At 37.1% G+C, this 14,303-nt stretch overlaps 1 protein-coding gene across 3 annotated transcripts in view; it reads right to left on the minus strand.

Moving 5' to 3' along the window:
• The window catches only part of RAP1A (RAP1A, member of RAS oncogene family), a 77,851-nt gene that overhangs the window by 14,130 nt on the left and 49,418 nt on the right, over window positions 1-14,303 (minus strand). For all 3 annotated transcript variants that reach the window (XM_045081902.1, XM_004769775.3, XM_004769774.3), the window contains 2 exons: window positions 5,854-5,937; window positions 1,402-1,470 (listed from right to left, as the gene is read on the minus strand). In XM_045081902.1, the coding sequence (XP_044937837.1) occupies window positions 1,402-1,470; window positions 5,854-5,910 (126 nt within the window). In that variant the 5' untranslated portion in view covers window positions 5,911-5,937. The remainder of the gene's footprint in view (window positions 1-1,401; window positions 1,471-5,853; window positions 5,938-14,303) is intronic.

Genomic DNA, 14,303 nt, shown 5'->3' on the forward strand with positions numbered 1-14,303 from the left:
TTTATATTCTAAATTTATATTATAATGAAATTGTATCTCCTCAGTGTTTTATAAAGTAAGAGAAGGTTGGCCTAAAGAAAGTATCAACTATGAACCTTGTTGAACATTTTAAATAAAGAAGTAACCAAGAAAAGTGTCCAATCTCCAACATTCTAGGTACAGATCCGTTTGTAGTTACAGCTTAGCCAGCAGCGTCTTGGGGGGCAATTTTAGTACTGAAACATTGCCTTCTAAAAATAAACATATTGACATAAGGCCTATTTTCAATGCTTCTGTGTCAGCTCAGGGATTGCTGAGAAGCATCATGGGCAGTGCTACAAAGCCACTGTGGCACCACTTACAGGACTCCTGTGGGGACCTGCGCAATCAATCAGGAAGTGCGCATGCTCAAATGAATAATGAGTTAGGTCTGTAGTTTTTCCATGTACCTAGAACACAATTTTATTTCCAATTTGCAGATAGCAAAACTGCTTTGCCAGTATGGCTAGATGAGCTTATATAATTTAACAAAACTTATGACACCACTAAAGGTAAATTCTACAACATCTAACAAAGTAATCCTTTCCTATTAGTTGAAAGGTTTAATTCTCTGCTTCCCTCCTTAACATACTTGGGAAATAAAATTATGAAAATTCCCCATAATGCTAGACTAAAATGAAATAAAATAGTATTTTTTGGTCAAGACTAATTTTTTTCCTTTGAATAATCTTTATGTTTTAGAACTCTGGCATTAGAGTCACAATAAAACTGAACAGAAAATACAGTGTGTTTCCATATACCCTTCTCCTACTCGCCACTAGCCTCTCCTACCATCAGCCTCCTACACCAGACTGGTACATGTATTACATTTAGCGAACCTACGTAGAAACATCATTATTATGCAAAGCCCATAGTCTACTTTATGGGTTTACTCTTGGTGTTGTATATTCTATGGGTTGGGAAAATGTGTAATGACACGTATCTACCATTATAGTATCATACAGAACTCATTATCAAATTTCTTATTGTCTTAAGATATATAGTCTAAAATCTCTTGAAGTTATTATGAAACTAAACCAAAATAAAAACTTTTGGTCACTGGTTAACTTCAAGCATAAAAACGATCTTAATTTTCACAAAAAGAGTTGTCAAAAATATACCTAGTCTACATTAAAAATACCCTCTACCAGGACAATGTGTACACTAAAGAACAGATTACTAATCAGTAACAGAACACAGAGCTCTCTGTAGCTAAGTAGTATTTTATGAGAAATATTCTGTCCTGGTAAAATTTTTAAAAACAGTTACAGAAGATTTATATCACTTTGCAAAAAAAGATTTTTAAAAAGCAATTCTGTGGATCAAGTTTTAAAGTCCTAAGGAACTATTTGTAAGCATGTGTACACAAGTTTCACATTTTACCTTTCTGTAAGAATCTTCTATCGTTGGGTCATATTTTTCAACAAAAATTCCCTGAACAAACTGAACTGTCTAGAAAAAAAAAAGAGCAAAGAAAAGTTAAGTACTTAAAAGAAAAATCAACTCTTCCATAATGCTACTTATACCATTATAAAATGATAAAGACTAAATGAAATTACGTGAAAATTCTGGGTAAATATGCAGATGTATGGTCTCATTATTTTTCAATACAAGGATACACCCATACCTAAGTGGGCACATTGAGAAAGGAGATGGTCATGTTAAAGGCTGTCAGCAATGCTGCAGCCAACTCCCACTGTGAAATAATTACTATATTGTTTCAAAACACAACAAAGATACAAATAAGGTCACAGATCCTAATTAATGAAAAAAATGAAAATTTACTAGTATTTAAACTCCTAATACCTCTTTATGTATCCATAGTAACTTTTATTTCATGCTTTTAAAGGAATGAGACAAAAGGTTCTAAATCTTCCAAAATCTTAAAACAATCTCATTGTGGGGGAAAAGAGAAAAGGAAATTTAAAAGTACCGAATTTACTAAATTTATAGTCATATCCAAGTTCTATGTTTTCCCTAGAAGTAGTTATTTTTCCCATCTGCCAGCTGAGATTCCAAATATACAACCTTTTTGCTTCCGGAGCCTTACTTTTTTCATTGGAAATACTGCTTACTCATCTTTTCCAGATTACCTACTTCTCCCTCTAAGATTTCTAAAAACACAGACTTCACACTAGGTATCTTATCATTTGGTAAATAAAAAGAAGTACTGAAGATGGTTGTGAAATACTGCCTGGACAACTTTAAAATAGGGTCTGGTACACTGCCACATAAAAGGAAGGAAGGGTAAGAATGTGGCCTGAGGTCACCAACACTTAAATTATGCACTATTTTAGCTTGAGCTAAACACATTAACTGGAATATAGTAAACTTCAAACTTCTTCCTCTTACTAAGCTCCTGTTCTTCAAAGGGGACTCAGGATATAATTATACCAAAAACTTTATTCATTATTTTTATCAAGCATTTTATCACCTCATCATCTTAGTACTATGTAGAATTTGATCGTAGAAAATTTCCTAATATGCTTATACCAGAACAGAGGTTTTCAAAATGTGGTCCAGAGCAGATATTTAGGAAAAAACCTACTGTCTTCATTATACCTTGACATAGTTGCTTTCCTCATAAATTTACTGTGTTTTTCCAAAGGGTATATAACATATGCTATAGCTAGACACTAGATGCAGAAGCTGGTATGAGAATCTCAGTGCTTTCTATAAGCCCGTTGTTAGAGACTAGCACAAATAAAAAACAATCTCCCACCTTTCACTTCCTTCTTCATAAAGCAAGCTTTCATTATTTCTCTGAATCTCATCTCAGTTCTCAGGGACATCTCATTCAATGATACCGACTTTTATTTTATAAAAGTCCTCCTTTACCTTTTTTACCTACTGGTCCTTTCCGTGTTAAAATCAAAATCAGAGACAAGTCTGAAAATTCCCTGAGCAGATAAAACCAGTTTAGTCATGTAAACAAAGCTTAATTTAGCTTATTTAGCAAAGCTAAATTGATCTGGAGGTCATTTCTTGCTTATGCCTCTGGAAATCAAAAGCAAAACATACAGTTTGCCAAGGTTGATAAGAGGTAACCACTAACCAATTCTCTATCATTTAAAGAAAATTCTATCATGATAACCAGTCACTGAAGAGTCACTGCTTTCTCACTCTATAAGCTGCTTTATTATAACAATATACCCCTGAAACTCATTCCATGTTCTGGTTTGAAGTTTCCCGGTTTGCAAACTGTCTTTTTGGTGTGTGCACAATGAACTTACTGATTGTTACTTCAATGACTCTTTAATTTTACTTCTGTTATTTCTTGAACTTTTGACAACTGTAACAATTACTCCCTTCCTCTCCAATATCACCATTGCCCTTTCCAGGGGATTACTGCCTCCAGCACACAAACATTTGCTCTACCATCTCCCACCGAGAAATAAAAATTTCCCTTAACTCCACTACTCCTCCAGCTTCACCCCCCTCTCTCTGCTCCCTCTGATAATCAGACTTCACCTGTCTCCAATCATGGTTCTGTTTCTTCAGCACTCACTCACTACACAACCTACCCCAGCACAGTTATGGCACTATCGCCTTACTGAAGCTTGCTTTGATCAAATCCAGCTACCTCTGTGTTTCTGTATCATCTCTTTCCTCTCTCCTTTACCTGACTCCTGGGGAGTCAAGTAAAGATGCTTTCCTTACATTCAAGTATAAGATGTACTCTTCTATGCTGGATCCTTCAATCCTATCTACTCTTTAAAGGTTGAGAGGTATTCAGAGCTCAGTCCTGAGTTGTTCTTTCTCTAATCTCTCCCTTGACAACTTCACTTATTCCTATGGCTTTTTTTTTTTTTTTTAAAGTTAATACCATAGGCACAGGATAAAATACAAAAGACACAAAAGAGTATGCAGTGGTAACCAACCCTATCTATCACCTTTGTTCCCAATTATCCAATTCTACCCCCAAGTAACCAGTATAGTTTATTTAACCTTGCAGAGATGGTCTCTATCTACATTTTATACTATCTTACTTCTCACCCTCCCTTTTTCTTTGTTATCAAATGATCATCTGCACTGTGTGGTACCTTCTTGCCTCCTAAGTAATACATCTTAGATATCACTATATATCAGTATATACAGAGCTGCTGCATTCTTTTTAATAGTTATATATTATTCTACTCAAAATATGCATTAAAAACTTACTTTTAACCAACCCTTACTGGTAGACATTTAGGTTGTTTCCAAACTCTTACCACTGTAAGGAATGTTGCAATCGATAATCTTGACCATGTTATTCTGTATATATGAACTTTTATGTGAAATTTCAAGAGACTTGCTGAATTAAAGTTATATACATTTAGTTTTTTAAGTTTTTGTTTTTGTTTTTTAAATTTAAGTAATCTGTACACCCAGTGTGGGGCTCAAACTCAAAACCCCACGATCAAGAGTCACATGCTCTTCCAACTGAGCCAGCCAGGTGCCCTGAATATATGCATCTAAAATGACAGATATTCTCATTCACCACAGAGGTACTAATTTACAGGTACTAAATTTAAAAGTAACATAATTCTCATGAAATTAAATACTGCTGATATATACATGGTGCCCCAAATCATTTAAGTCCCTTTTAAGGTTATTATCTTGAGGAACTAATGACTTATTTGATGTATTTACTTTAACATCTCACATAACCAAATTTGACAAGACTTTTGATTTTTACTTTCAGATCTACTCATTCTCCAGTATTTCGCTTTTACTTAAATGATCCATCCATAAAATTAGTAGTTCAACAACTAGAACTTTGGGAATCATCCTCAACAATTCCTTCTCTCCTGGTCCTCACACCAATCCAGCACCAAGTTATTTAATTCTCAAAACATCTACTCTTCTCTCCTTCACTGCCACAGGCCCAATATAAGGTTCCACAAATAATCTGGGGTTCAGCATTAACTCCCAACTGGTCTCCCGTGTCCACTCAGTTTCTCTTCTAAATCACTCCACATTGAACAAAGTATTCTCTTTAAAACATGTGTCTAATCCTGTCAACACCCCTCCCACCTCTCAGCCCCTGAAAAAAAACAAAAACAAAAACACTTTCAATGGGTTCTCACAACATTAGGAGTAAGTGTCAAGTTTTTATATGGCCTTCAAGTCATGATGTGGTCCCCGCTTCTCACTTCATTTCCCTCTACTTGCCTTCCAGTTCACTCATGCCACAGCACCTGGGACCCACTCTTAGTTGTTCAAATGCGAACTGAGGTTCATTTGTCATAGCAGTCTCTCTTAACAGTCTGTACTTTTCTTTCAAAGTATCTCTTTCACAATTATAATGAGGTAGTTCTTCATTTAACTTTGTAATTATTACATCTCTTCCACTACATGGTAAGCTCTGAGGGACTGTGACTGTTTTTGTTCATTATTGTCACCCTAAAGTCTGACAGTATAGAAGCTCAATGAATATCTACTAAATAAATACAGCATGTCTACAAAAAATAACTTCATTTCACTTAAGTCTAGGGTGGAAGTAGGGTAGGACTTACTTCACTAGTATCTGAAATAATCAGTATTCCCCCACTGGAATATAAGTTCCTTAAAAAATGAGAACAATCTTATTCCTCTTTGAATTACAGTCATAGAGTGCTAAGCACATGGTAGGCAGTAAGTAAATATTTGCTTAAGGGAAAGACTGAATGAGGCACCATTGTAAGCTACACATCTGTGGTTACTGAATGAATCTTTGTCCCCTGTGGGCCAAATACTAGGCATATAAAAAATATTGCCACCTTTTCTCACTAATGACTAAAAGTCCAAGACAAGCAAATATCAATGTTCTTCTTGTATTATACTAATTAAGTTAGAGTTAGGTGGCTAACTTACCAGAGCAGACTTCCCCACGCCTCCTGAACCAAGGACCACTAGCTTGTACTCACGCATGATGTGGTCTGTTTAAATACTGACAATCTGGGGAAAAAAAACAAAAATCTAAAGATTAATAAACTTGCCAAGAATAGCCTAAGAATGTGCAACTGTTACATGAAATATATAATGTATTTTGTTTTTTGTTTGTTTTTTCCCTTAAGGCTATTAAGGGGAACAGAGGAATACAGTAAAACCATGCAGATTCTAAGCTAAGTTTACAGAACCACTGCCAGGCATTTTAATTCATTAAAGATCACCTTTGACTAGGCATCAGTCATCCTTAGGGCCTTTTCATGTTACTTGTCAGAGTGTTTGACCAGAAAATAAGGTGATTAAAACTAGTAGTTGTCTTGGGGTGCCTGGGTGGCTCAGTGGGTTAAAACTAGTAGCTGTCTTATAACAACAATCACAAACCTAATTCTTTACAAAGCTGTTGTTTAAATGACTTAACACACTTTTTTGAAAAGTTCACTCATTAGCATTAATGTATATGCTATTTTATTTACTTAAAATAACATATAGTAATTATATATTACTTTGTTCATTATTCTATTATAGCTGAACCATGTAAAATGTTACTTGAAAATTATTAGGATATGAAAGGGATATTAATGAAACTGCTAAAACTCTATAAGTAGGGATTAGCAATATGCTCCATAAGACCCAAATTGCTAGAAAGGCAAAAAAAAAAAAAAAAAGAAAGAAAGAAAGAAAGAAATATAAACTTTATTTTTTATCTCCATAGTTATCTTAAAAGCTAATATGGCAGGTAAGAATTTCCAAAGGCCATGATGGAAAAGTAAGAATGGACTTTCTATTCCACAGTAAACAGCTAAAACACCAGAAAAAAATACGTGAAACAACTGTTTTCAGACATCTGACAATAAGCAGTATAGGAGGACTATGATCTCTGAGTGTTGTAACAAGATGAAGTGAGGCCTACATCTGCCGTGCCTTTATGTTTAGAGGAACTTTTCAGACTGTGGTATAGGGAGGAAGAACTCAAGCAGAGACCAAAATGTGCATCAGAGAAGAGGCAGTTAAGCACAGAAAATTCCAGAAATCTGCACAGACGTTCACTTGAGTCTCTGGCCAAACATTAAGCAGAACATGCAGGATGAGACTCCATGACATAAAGGCAAAGACTAAGTAAGGATCTATAAGCTGAACAATTCTAGGGTGCTGAGAAATAATGGAAATTTGGTCAAGAAAGTTCCCCTTGTTGAAAAACAGGCAATTTTCTAGAAATTCCAGAAGATTCAGACTTCTTGAGAAGCTATGCAAGACAGAAGGAAATGGAGTATCTTTAATGCTTAAAGAAGGGGTGCCTGCGTGGCTCAGTTGGCTAAGCATCAGACTCCCGATTTCTGTTAAGGTCATGATCTCAGGGTCTTAAGATTGAGCCCTGTGTTGGGCTCTGTGCTCACTGTGGAGTCTGTTCCTCCCTCTCCTTCTGCTCCACCCGCCCCCCACCTCTTATGCATGCTCGTGCATGCTCTCTCTCATAAATAAAATTTTTCCCAAAAAAAATGCTTAAAGAAAAAAATGGTCAATCTAGAATGCTAAATACAATGAATCTATCCTTCCAAAATGAAAGTGAAATAAAGCTTTCTTTCAGATAGAAAAGAAAGGGAGGGAGGAAGGAAGAGGAAATGAAACAGAAGAAGGAATGAAGGAAGACAGAAAAGCTAGGAAAAAATGTCATCAGTACCATTTAAAAAAGACAAAGTAAGTTCTTCAGGTGGAAGAAAATGATAACAGATGGAAACTTGGATCTACATAAAGGAATGACGATTATAAAAGGAATTAAAAGTACCAGAAATGGTAAATGAGAGTAAATCTTCAAGAGCTTTTGACTACTTAAAGCAAAACTAATAATAATGTTCTACAAGGTTTTACACCACAAACAGAAGTAACAGCACAATAATAGCACAGAAAAGGAAGGGGACTGGAAGCCTGTTGCTCAAGGTTCTTACAGTGTATTTGGAGTAGTATAATATTATTTGAAGATAAACTGTCAGATGCTGAAGATGCATGGTATAAAACCCAGAGCAGCCAGTGAAAAAAGACTGATTCATCAAAAAACCAAAAACAAAACAAACAAGCAAAAACACCCCCAAAAAACCAAAAACAAACCAGCAGAAAAAATAGAAAAGCAAAGCAAAAAAGAAGAAAGAGCAGGAGAGCAGAATTAAAAGGCAACTACACCATCACATTAAATGTAAACCATCTATTACAATATTCCAACATTTCAATTCAATGCAATCCTAATCAGAAGGATTCCTTTTTGTAAAAATTGACAAGATGACTAACATTTTTTGAAAATGCAAATAACTTAGTATAGAGTTCTGAAAAAGAAAAAGTGTTACACTACCTGATTTTAAGACATAAAACTATATTTTTTTATATATTTTTTTAAGAATTTATTTTTTTATTTGACAGAGAGAGATCACAAGTAGGCAGAGAGGCAGGCAGAGAGAGAGAGAGGAGGAAGCAGGCTCCCTGCCGAGCAGAGAGCCTGATGCGGGGCTAGATCCCATGACCCTGAGATCATGACCTGAGCCAAAGGCAGAGGTTTAAACCCACTGAGCCACCCAAGTGCCCTATAGTAATAAAGATACTGTTATACTGTCAAAAAGGCAAACAGATCAGTGACACCAAATTAAATCCAGAAATAAAACCACATATATATCTTTGGTTCAATTTTGATAAAGCGACTGTCATACCCATCCTTCAAGATAACCCCCCAAGGATCCTGATCTCCTGGTATTCATAGCTTATACTGTTCACTCTCAGTTTTCATATATCTTGTGTAGTTTCTTCCTAAGATTGAGTGTGTGACCACATATCCCAATAGAATATGGCAAAGTGACCATATGTGACCTCCTTTAAAAGGCACTGCAGCTTGTACCATGGTTTCTGGTATCACTCGGCCACTCCCCATGTCATGAGAACATCTAAACAGCAGCCCTTCAGAGAGGCCCAACTGGGGAGGAACTGAGGACTCCTACCAACAGCTGGCACACTTTACCAAACATGTGAATAAGCCCCCTCCAGAAGTATATTAGTTAAGCTTTTTTTTTTTTTTTAAAGATTTTATTTACTTATTTGAGAGAGAGAGTGAGAGAGAGCATGAAAGGAGAGAAGGTCAGAGGGAGAAGCACACTCCCCATGGAGCTGGGAGCCCAATGTGGGACCCGATCCTGGGACTCCAGGATCATGACCTGAGCTGAAGGCAGTCGCTTAACCAACTGAGGCTACCCAGGCGCCCATTAGTCAAGCTTTTAATTCAGAGGACTACAGTCTCCTGGGACCATGAGCCAGAACCTTCCAGGCAAGCCACTCCCAAAAGGCTGGTCCACAGAAGCTGACAATAAATGATGAATGTTGCTTTAAATCCAGAAAGAGTTGTGTTAATCTGTTACACAGGAATGGACTGTTTAAGAGAGGGCAAAAGTAATTCAGTATGTAAAAGACAGGTTTTTTTTAACAACTCAATCGAGAAGAAAAATGAACTCTTATTTTTGTTCATAACAGCCAAAATTTAAAAACAACCCAAGTATCCACCAAGAAATGAATGGATAAATTGTGGTATACGCAATCAAGGGACTAATACTCATTAATTTAAAGAAAAAGAATAAACTACTGACAGATTCAACAAGATAATACATCCCCAAAAACCACTCAGCAAAATACACAAAAGAGGGAGCACTATATGATTCCACTTATATAATGTAACTCTAGAAAAGACAAAACTAAGTTACAGTGCCAGAAAGTTACTTGGGGCCAGTGGTGGGGCAGGGATGACTACAGAGGAGCAGAAAGGAATTTTTCTGGGTGATGGAAGTGATCTGTACTTTGACTATGGTGTTGGTTACATGGGTATTTCCATTTATCAAATTTTACTGAATTGTATATTTTTTGGGAGACTTTTCATTTTTTTACTTGAGAGAGAGAGAGAGAGCACACAAGCAGGGGGTGGACAGGGGACAGACAGAGGGAGAAGCAGACTCCCCACTGATCAATGAGCCAGATGCGGTACTCCATCACAGGACCCTGAGAACATGACTTGAGCTGAAGGCAGATGCTTCACTGACCAAGTCTCCCAGGAGCCTCCTTTATGAATTGCACATTTAAAATAAGTACATTTTAGGAATCCTCATGTACTTTCAGTGGGAATGAAAACTGGTGCAGTCACTCTGGAAAACAACATGGAGGTTCTTCAAAAAAATTAAAAACAAAATTACCATAATTCCATTACTGGGTATTTACCCAAAGAATATGAAAACACCAACGCAAAAAGATACGTGCACCCTCATGTTTATGGCAGCATTATTTACAACAACCAAATTATGGAAGCAATTGAAGTGTCCATCAACAGATAAATGGATACAGAAGATGTGGTATATGTAGAGAATGGAATATTAGTCTTAAAAAAGAATGAAATCTTGCCATTTCCAACAACATGAATGGATCTAGAAAGTATAATGCTAAGTGAAATAAGTCAGTCAGAGAAAGAGAAATACCATATGATTTCACTCATATGTAGAATTTAAGAAAACAAAATAAATGAACAAAGGAAAAAAAACAAAGTAGACTCTTAAATACAGATAACTGGTGTTTCCAAGGGGAGGTGGGTGGGAGGATGGGGGAAATAGGGAAAGGAGATTAAGAGTACACTTATCAAAATAGCACAGAATGTACAGAATTGTTGAATCATTGCATTATACACCTGGAAACTAATACAGCTCTGTATGTTATACTGGAATTAAAATTTAAAAATAAATAAAATTTTAAAGCTTAAGAAGGAAAAAGGGACATTTTATTACATGTAAACTGTAGTTCAATAGAATTAATTTAAGAAAATCCAATGGGGGAAAAAGGGAAATTTCTTAGAATACCAGTTACATATATAATCTTATAAACTGATTGTGTTCCCTCAGTGTGATGATATTAAGAGGTGGGGCCTGTGGGAGATAATTAGGATTAGTTGAAGATTAGATGACTGGATTAGTGCCCTTGTAAGAGTTCAAGAGCTTACTTCTCTCACTCTCCACCAAGTAAAGATATAGACACCTACTTATAAGTCAAGAAGCAGGTCCTTCTCAGACCCCTGATTTTCCAGTGCTTGATCTTGGACTTTCCAGCCTCTAGAACTATGAGAAGTCAGTCTGTTGTTTAAGCCACCCAGTCTATGGTAATTTGTTCCAGCAGCATTTATTGGCTAAGAAACATAGTAAGGATGAATTATAGCAGACTATCCAACAGACATGGCTGCAGGTATGACTGGTATTCTGAATCAAAAAACAATTACAGGGGCGCCTGGGTGGCTCAGTGGGTTAAAGCCTCTGCCTTTGGCTCAGGTCATGATCCTAGGGTCCTGGGATCGAGCCCCGCATCGGGCTCTCTGCTCGGCAGGGAGCCTGCTTCCTCCTCTCTCTCTGCCTGCCTCTCTGCCTACTTGTGTCTGTCGAATAAATAAATAAAATCTTGTTAAAAATAAATAAATAAAACCAAACCAAAATAAAACAAAAACAATTACAAAGTATCTCACAGGTACCAGTTCTGTATTAGGTGCAAGGGACACAAAAATGGAAAGTATGTTTCCCATCTTCCCAGAGCTCCAGTTGGAGGCAAAACTAAGTAATTACAATATTATGTGAACAAAGCTTTTACAGAGCAGAGATTAAAGGGTTGGGGAAGGAAGAAGAAACAGAGGAGAGAGCAGATTTAGTTTTTCATGGAGGTTACCTAAGAACTAAATGAAAAACTGAACAGGAATTTTCCAGGTAAGGAGGAAAAGGCATGAAACAGAGAAAACAGCTTGAAGAAATACTCTAGATCATTAAATTCACAAGATCAAGGGACTACCACAAAGCCGGGTGTGGCCAGAAAACAGGGTTTAAAAAGCAAGGTATGGAAAAACAGAGCAGGGTTCGGAGACTGGGTTATGCCTGCAAAGGCACTTACCAGGTAAAAGAGTCTATAATTTATCTAGTAAGCAATGGGGGAGAAAACAGTGACTTTTTAAAAAGATTTTATGTATTTATTTGACAGAGAGAGATAGCACAAGCAGGGGGAGTAGCAGGCAAGGGAGAGGGAGAAGCAGGTTCCCCACTAAGCAGAGAGCCGGATAAAGGTCTTTCCTGGGATCGTGACCTGAGCCAAAGACAGACACTTAATCAACTAAACCACCCAGGAGTTCTGAAAACAGTGTTCTTTTTGTTTGTATTTTTGTTTTTTAAGTCAGGTGTATATTCTGGAAAGACAACTGTTCATAGTATATAAAATGGACTGGAGGAGAGACCAGAGGCAGGGAGAATAGTCAGGAAGCTACTGAAAGAGCTCGGGTGGAAAATGACACAGGCCTGTGCAGCAGCACTAGGACTGATTAGGGGACTGTGGTTTTCTGAAGGTAAAACTGACAGGCCTCTGTAGCTAGTTACAGATTATTATTTAGGGGAATGAAGAGGAATAAAGGATAACTCCTAAGTATCTACTCAGGGCAAATTAGGTGGCTAAAAGGAGGCTTAAAAAGAAAGTCAATCAGGGAAATACAAATCAAAACCACAATGAGATACCACCTCACACCAGTCAGAATGCCTAAAATAAACAAGTCAGGAAATGACAGATGCTGGCGAGGATGTGGAGAAAGGGGAACTCTCTTACACTGTTGGTGGGAATGCAAGCTGGTGCAACCACTCTGGAGGTTCCTCAAAAAGTTGAAAATAGAGCTACCCTATGACCCAGCAGTCTCACTACTGGGTATTTACCCTAAAGATACAAATGTAGTGATCCGAAGGGGCAGGTGCACCCGAATGTTTATAGCAGCAATGTCTACAATAGCCAAACTATAGAAAGAACCTAGACGTCCATCAAAGATGCATGGATAAAGAAGATGTGGTGTGTGTGTGTGTGTGTGTGTGTGTGTGTGTGTGTGTGTAATGGAATACTATGCAGCCATCAAAAGAAATGAAACCTTGCCATTTGCGATGACATGGATGGAACTAGAGGATATTATGCTTAGCGAAATAAGTTAATCAGAGAAAGACAACTATCATATGATCTCCCTGATATGAGGAAGTCGAGATGCAACGTGGGGGGTTTGGGGGTAGGAAAAGAATAAATGAAACAAGATGGGATCGGGAGGAAGACAAACCGTAAGAGACTCTTAATCTCACAAAACAAACTGAGGGTTGCCAGGGAGAGGGGGGTAGGGAGAGGGTGGTGGGGTTATGGACACTGGGGAAGTTATGTGCTATGGTGAGTGCTGTGAAGTGTGTAAACCTGGCAATTCACAGACCTTGACCCATGGGGCTAATAATACATTATGTTAATAAAAAATTAAAAAAAAAATAAAGTTAATTTTCTTGCCCAAAATTAAGTCTGAAATTCCTATGGGAAAAGTAGGTAGTATGCGTATTTAAAACTCTTTAAGTCTGGAAGCTCAGCAGAAACCAAAGGGCTAGAGGGTACAGACTTAGGAGTTGTTGTAAGAAGTGTTAGGAGTTGGAACCACAGCAGGTGAGATCAACCAAGAATTTATTCAGTGAAAACAGAAGAAAGCTAAGAATCGAGCCCTGAGAAAAGACCACATTTTTGCAATGTAGATGGACAGGAAAACAGAGGAAAATGTGACTTGGGAGAGATTTGTGCTGGACACTATACCTCTATCTGTATCAGGTGGTTCTCTTATTTCCACGGAAACAAAATAAAAACAAACACACACCTTGATTATTAAACACAAGAGCATACATACACACACACATATAGACAGATCTATGCCATCTGTAATCTTGTTCTCAGGTCCCTGGTGATTCTCAGCTGGGGACCACTGTCATTTTAACAAGATGTAAATGTATCATCTAATCCAAAAATGTGTATCTTTCATGAGGGAATCCTAATATAGCAAGGCTCATTTATATTCCCCAAATTGCCTCTTTGGTCAAAGGAATTTGGGAAAAGCACTCAGATACAGCCAAATTATTTTGGGTATTCTGCAACAACAAACTATTTGGCCCCTGTTCCTCAACTCAAGTAGTAAGATATTCAAATCTCAAAGCTTTTTCATATATACTATATGTACAGAAAACTATTTTCTTCATAACTGACAAATACCATTGGGTCATGAATGTATACACATACAGATACATGCAAATATAAAAATAATATAGCTCAGATAAGAAAACACACACACAAATACCCAAAAAGGAATAATGTGGATTAATATTTTCTTTTGAAAGGAGTTAGTTCTAACTCATTACTGCCAAGTTAGAAAACCACTATGTTCTTCCAAGCAAATCCCATGCCTTTTTATGGAAATCTCTTATGCCCTGCACTCCCAACACAGCACCAGAACATTTCTCACTCTGGTTAAGACTCCCTGACAAACAAGGAGGACAAGAATA

Source organism: Mustela putorius, unplaced genomic scaffold (assembly GCF_011764305.1).
Source record: "Mustela putorius furo isolate JIRA1106 unplaced genomic scaffold, ASM1176430v1.1 tig00000585_pilon_pilon_pilon, whole genome shotgun sequence".
NCBI classification, from domain to species: Eukaryota; Metazoa; Chordata; class Mammalia; order Carnivora; family Mustelidae; genus Mustela; species Mustela putorius.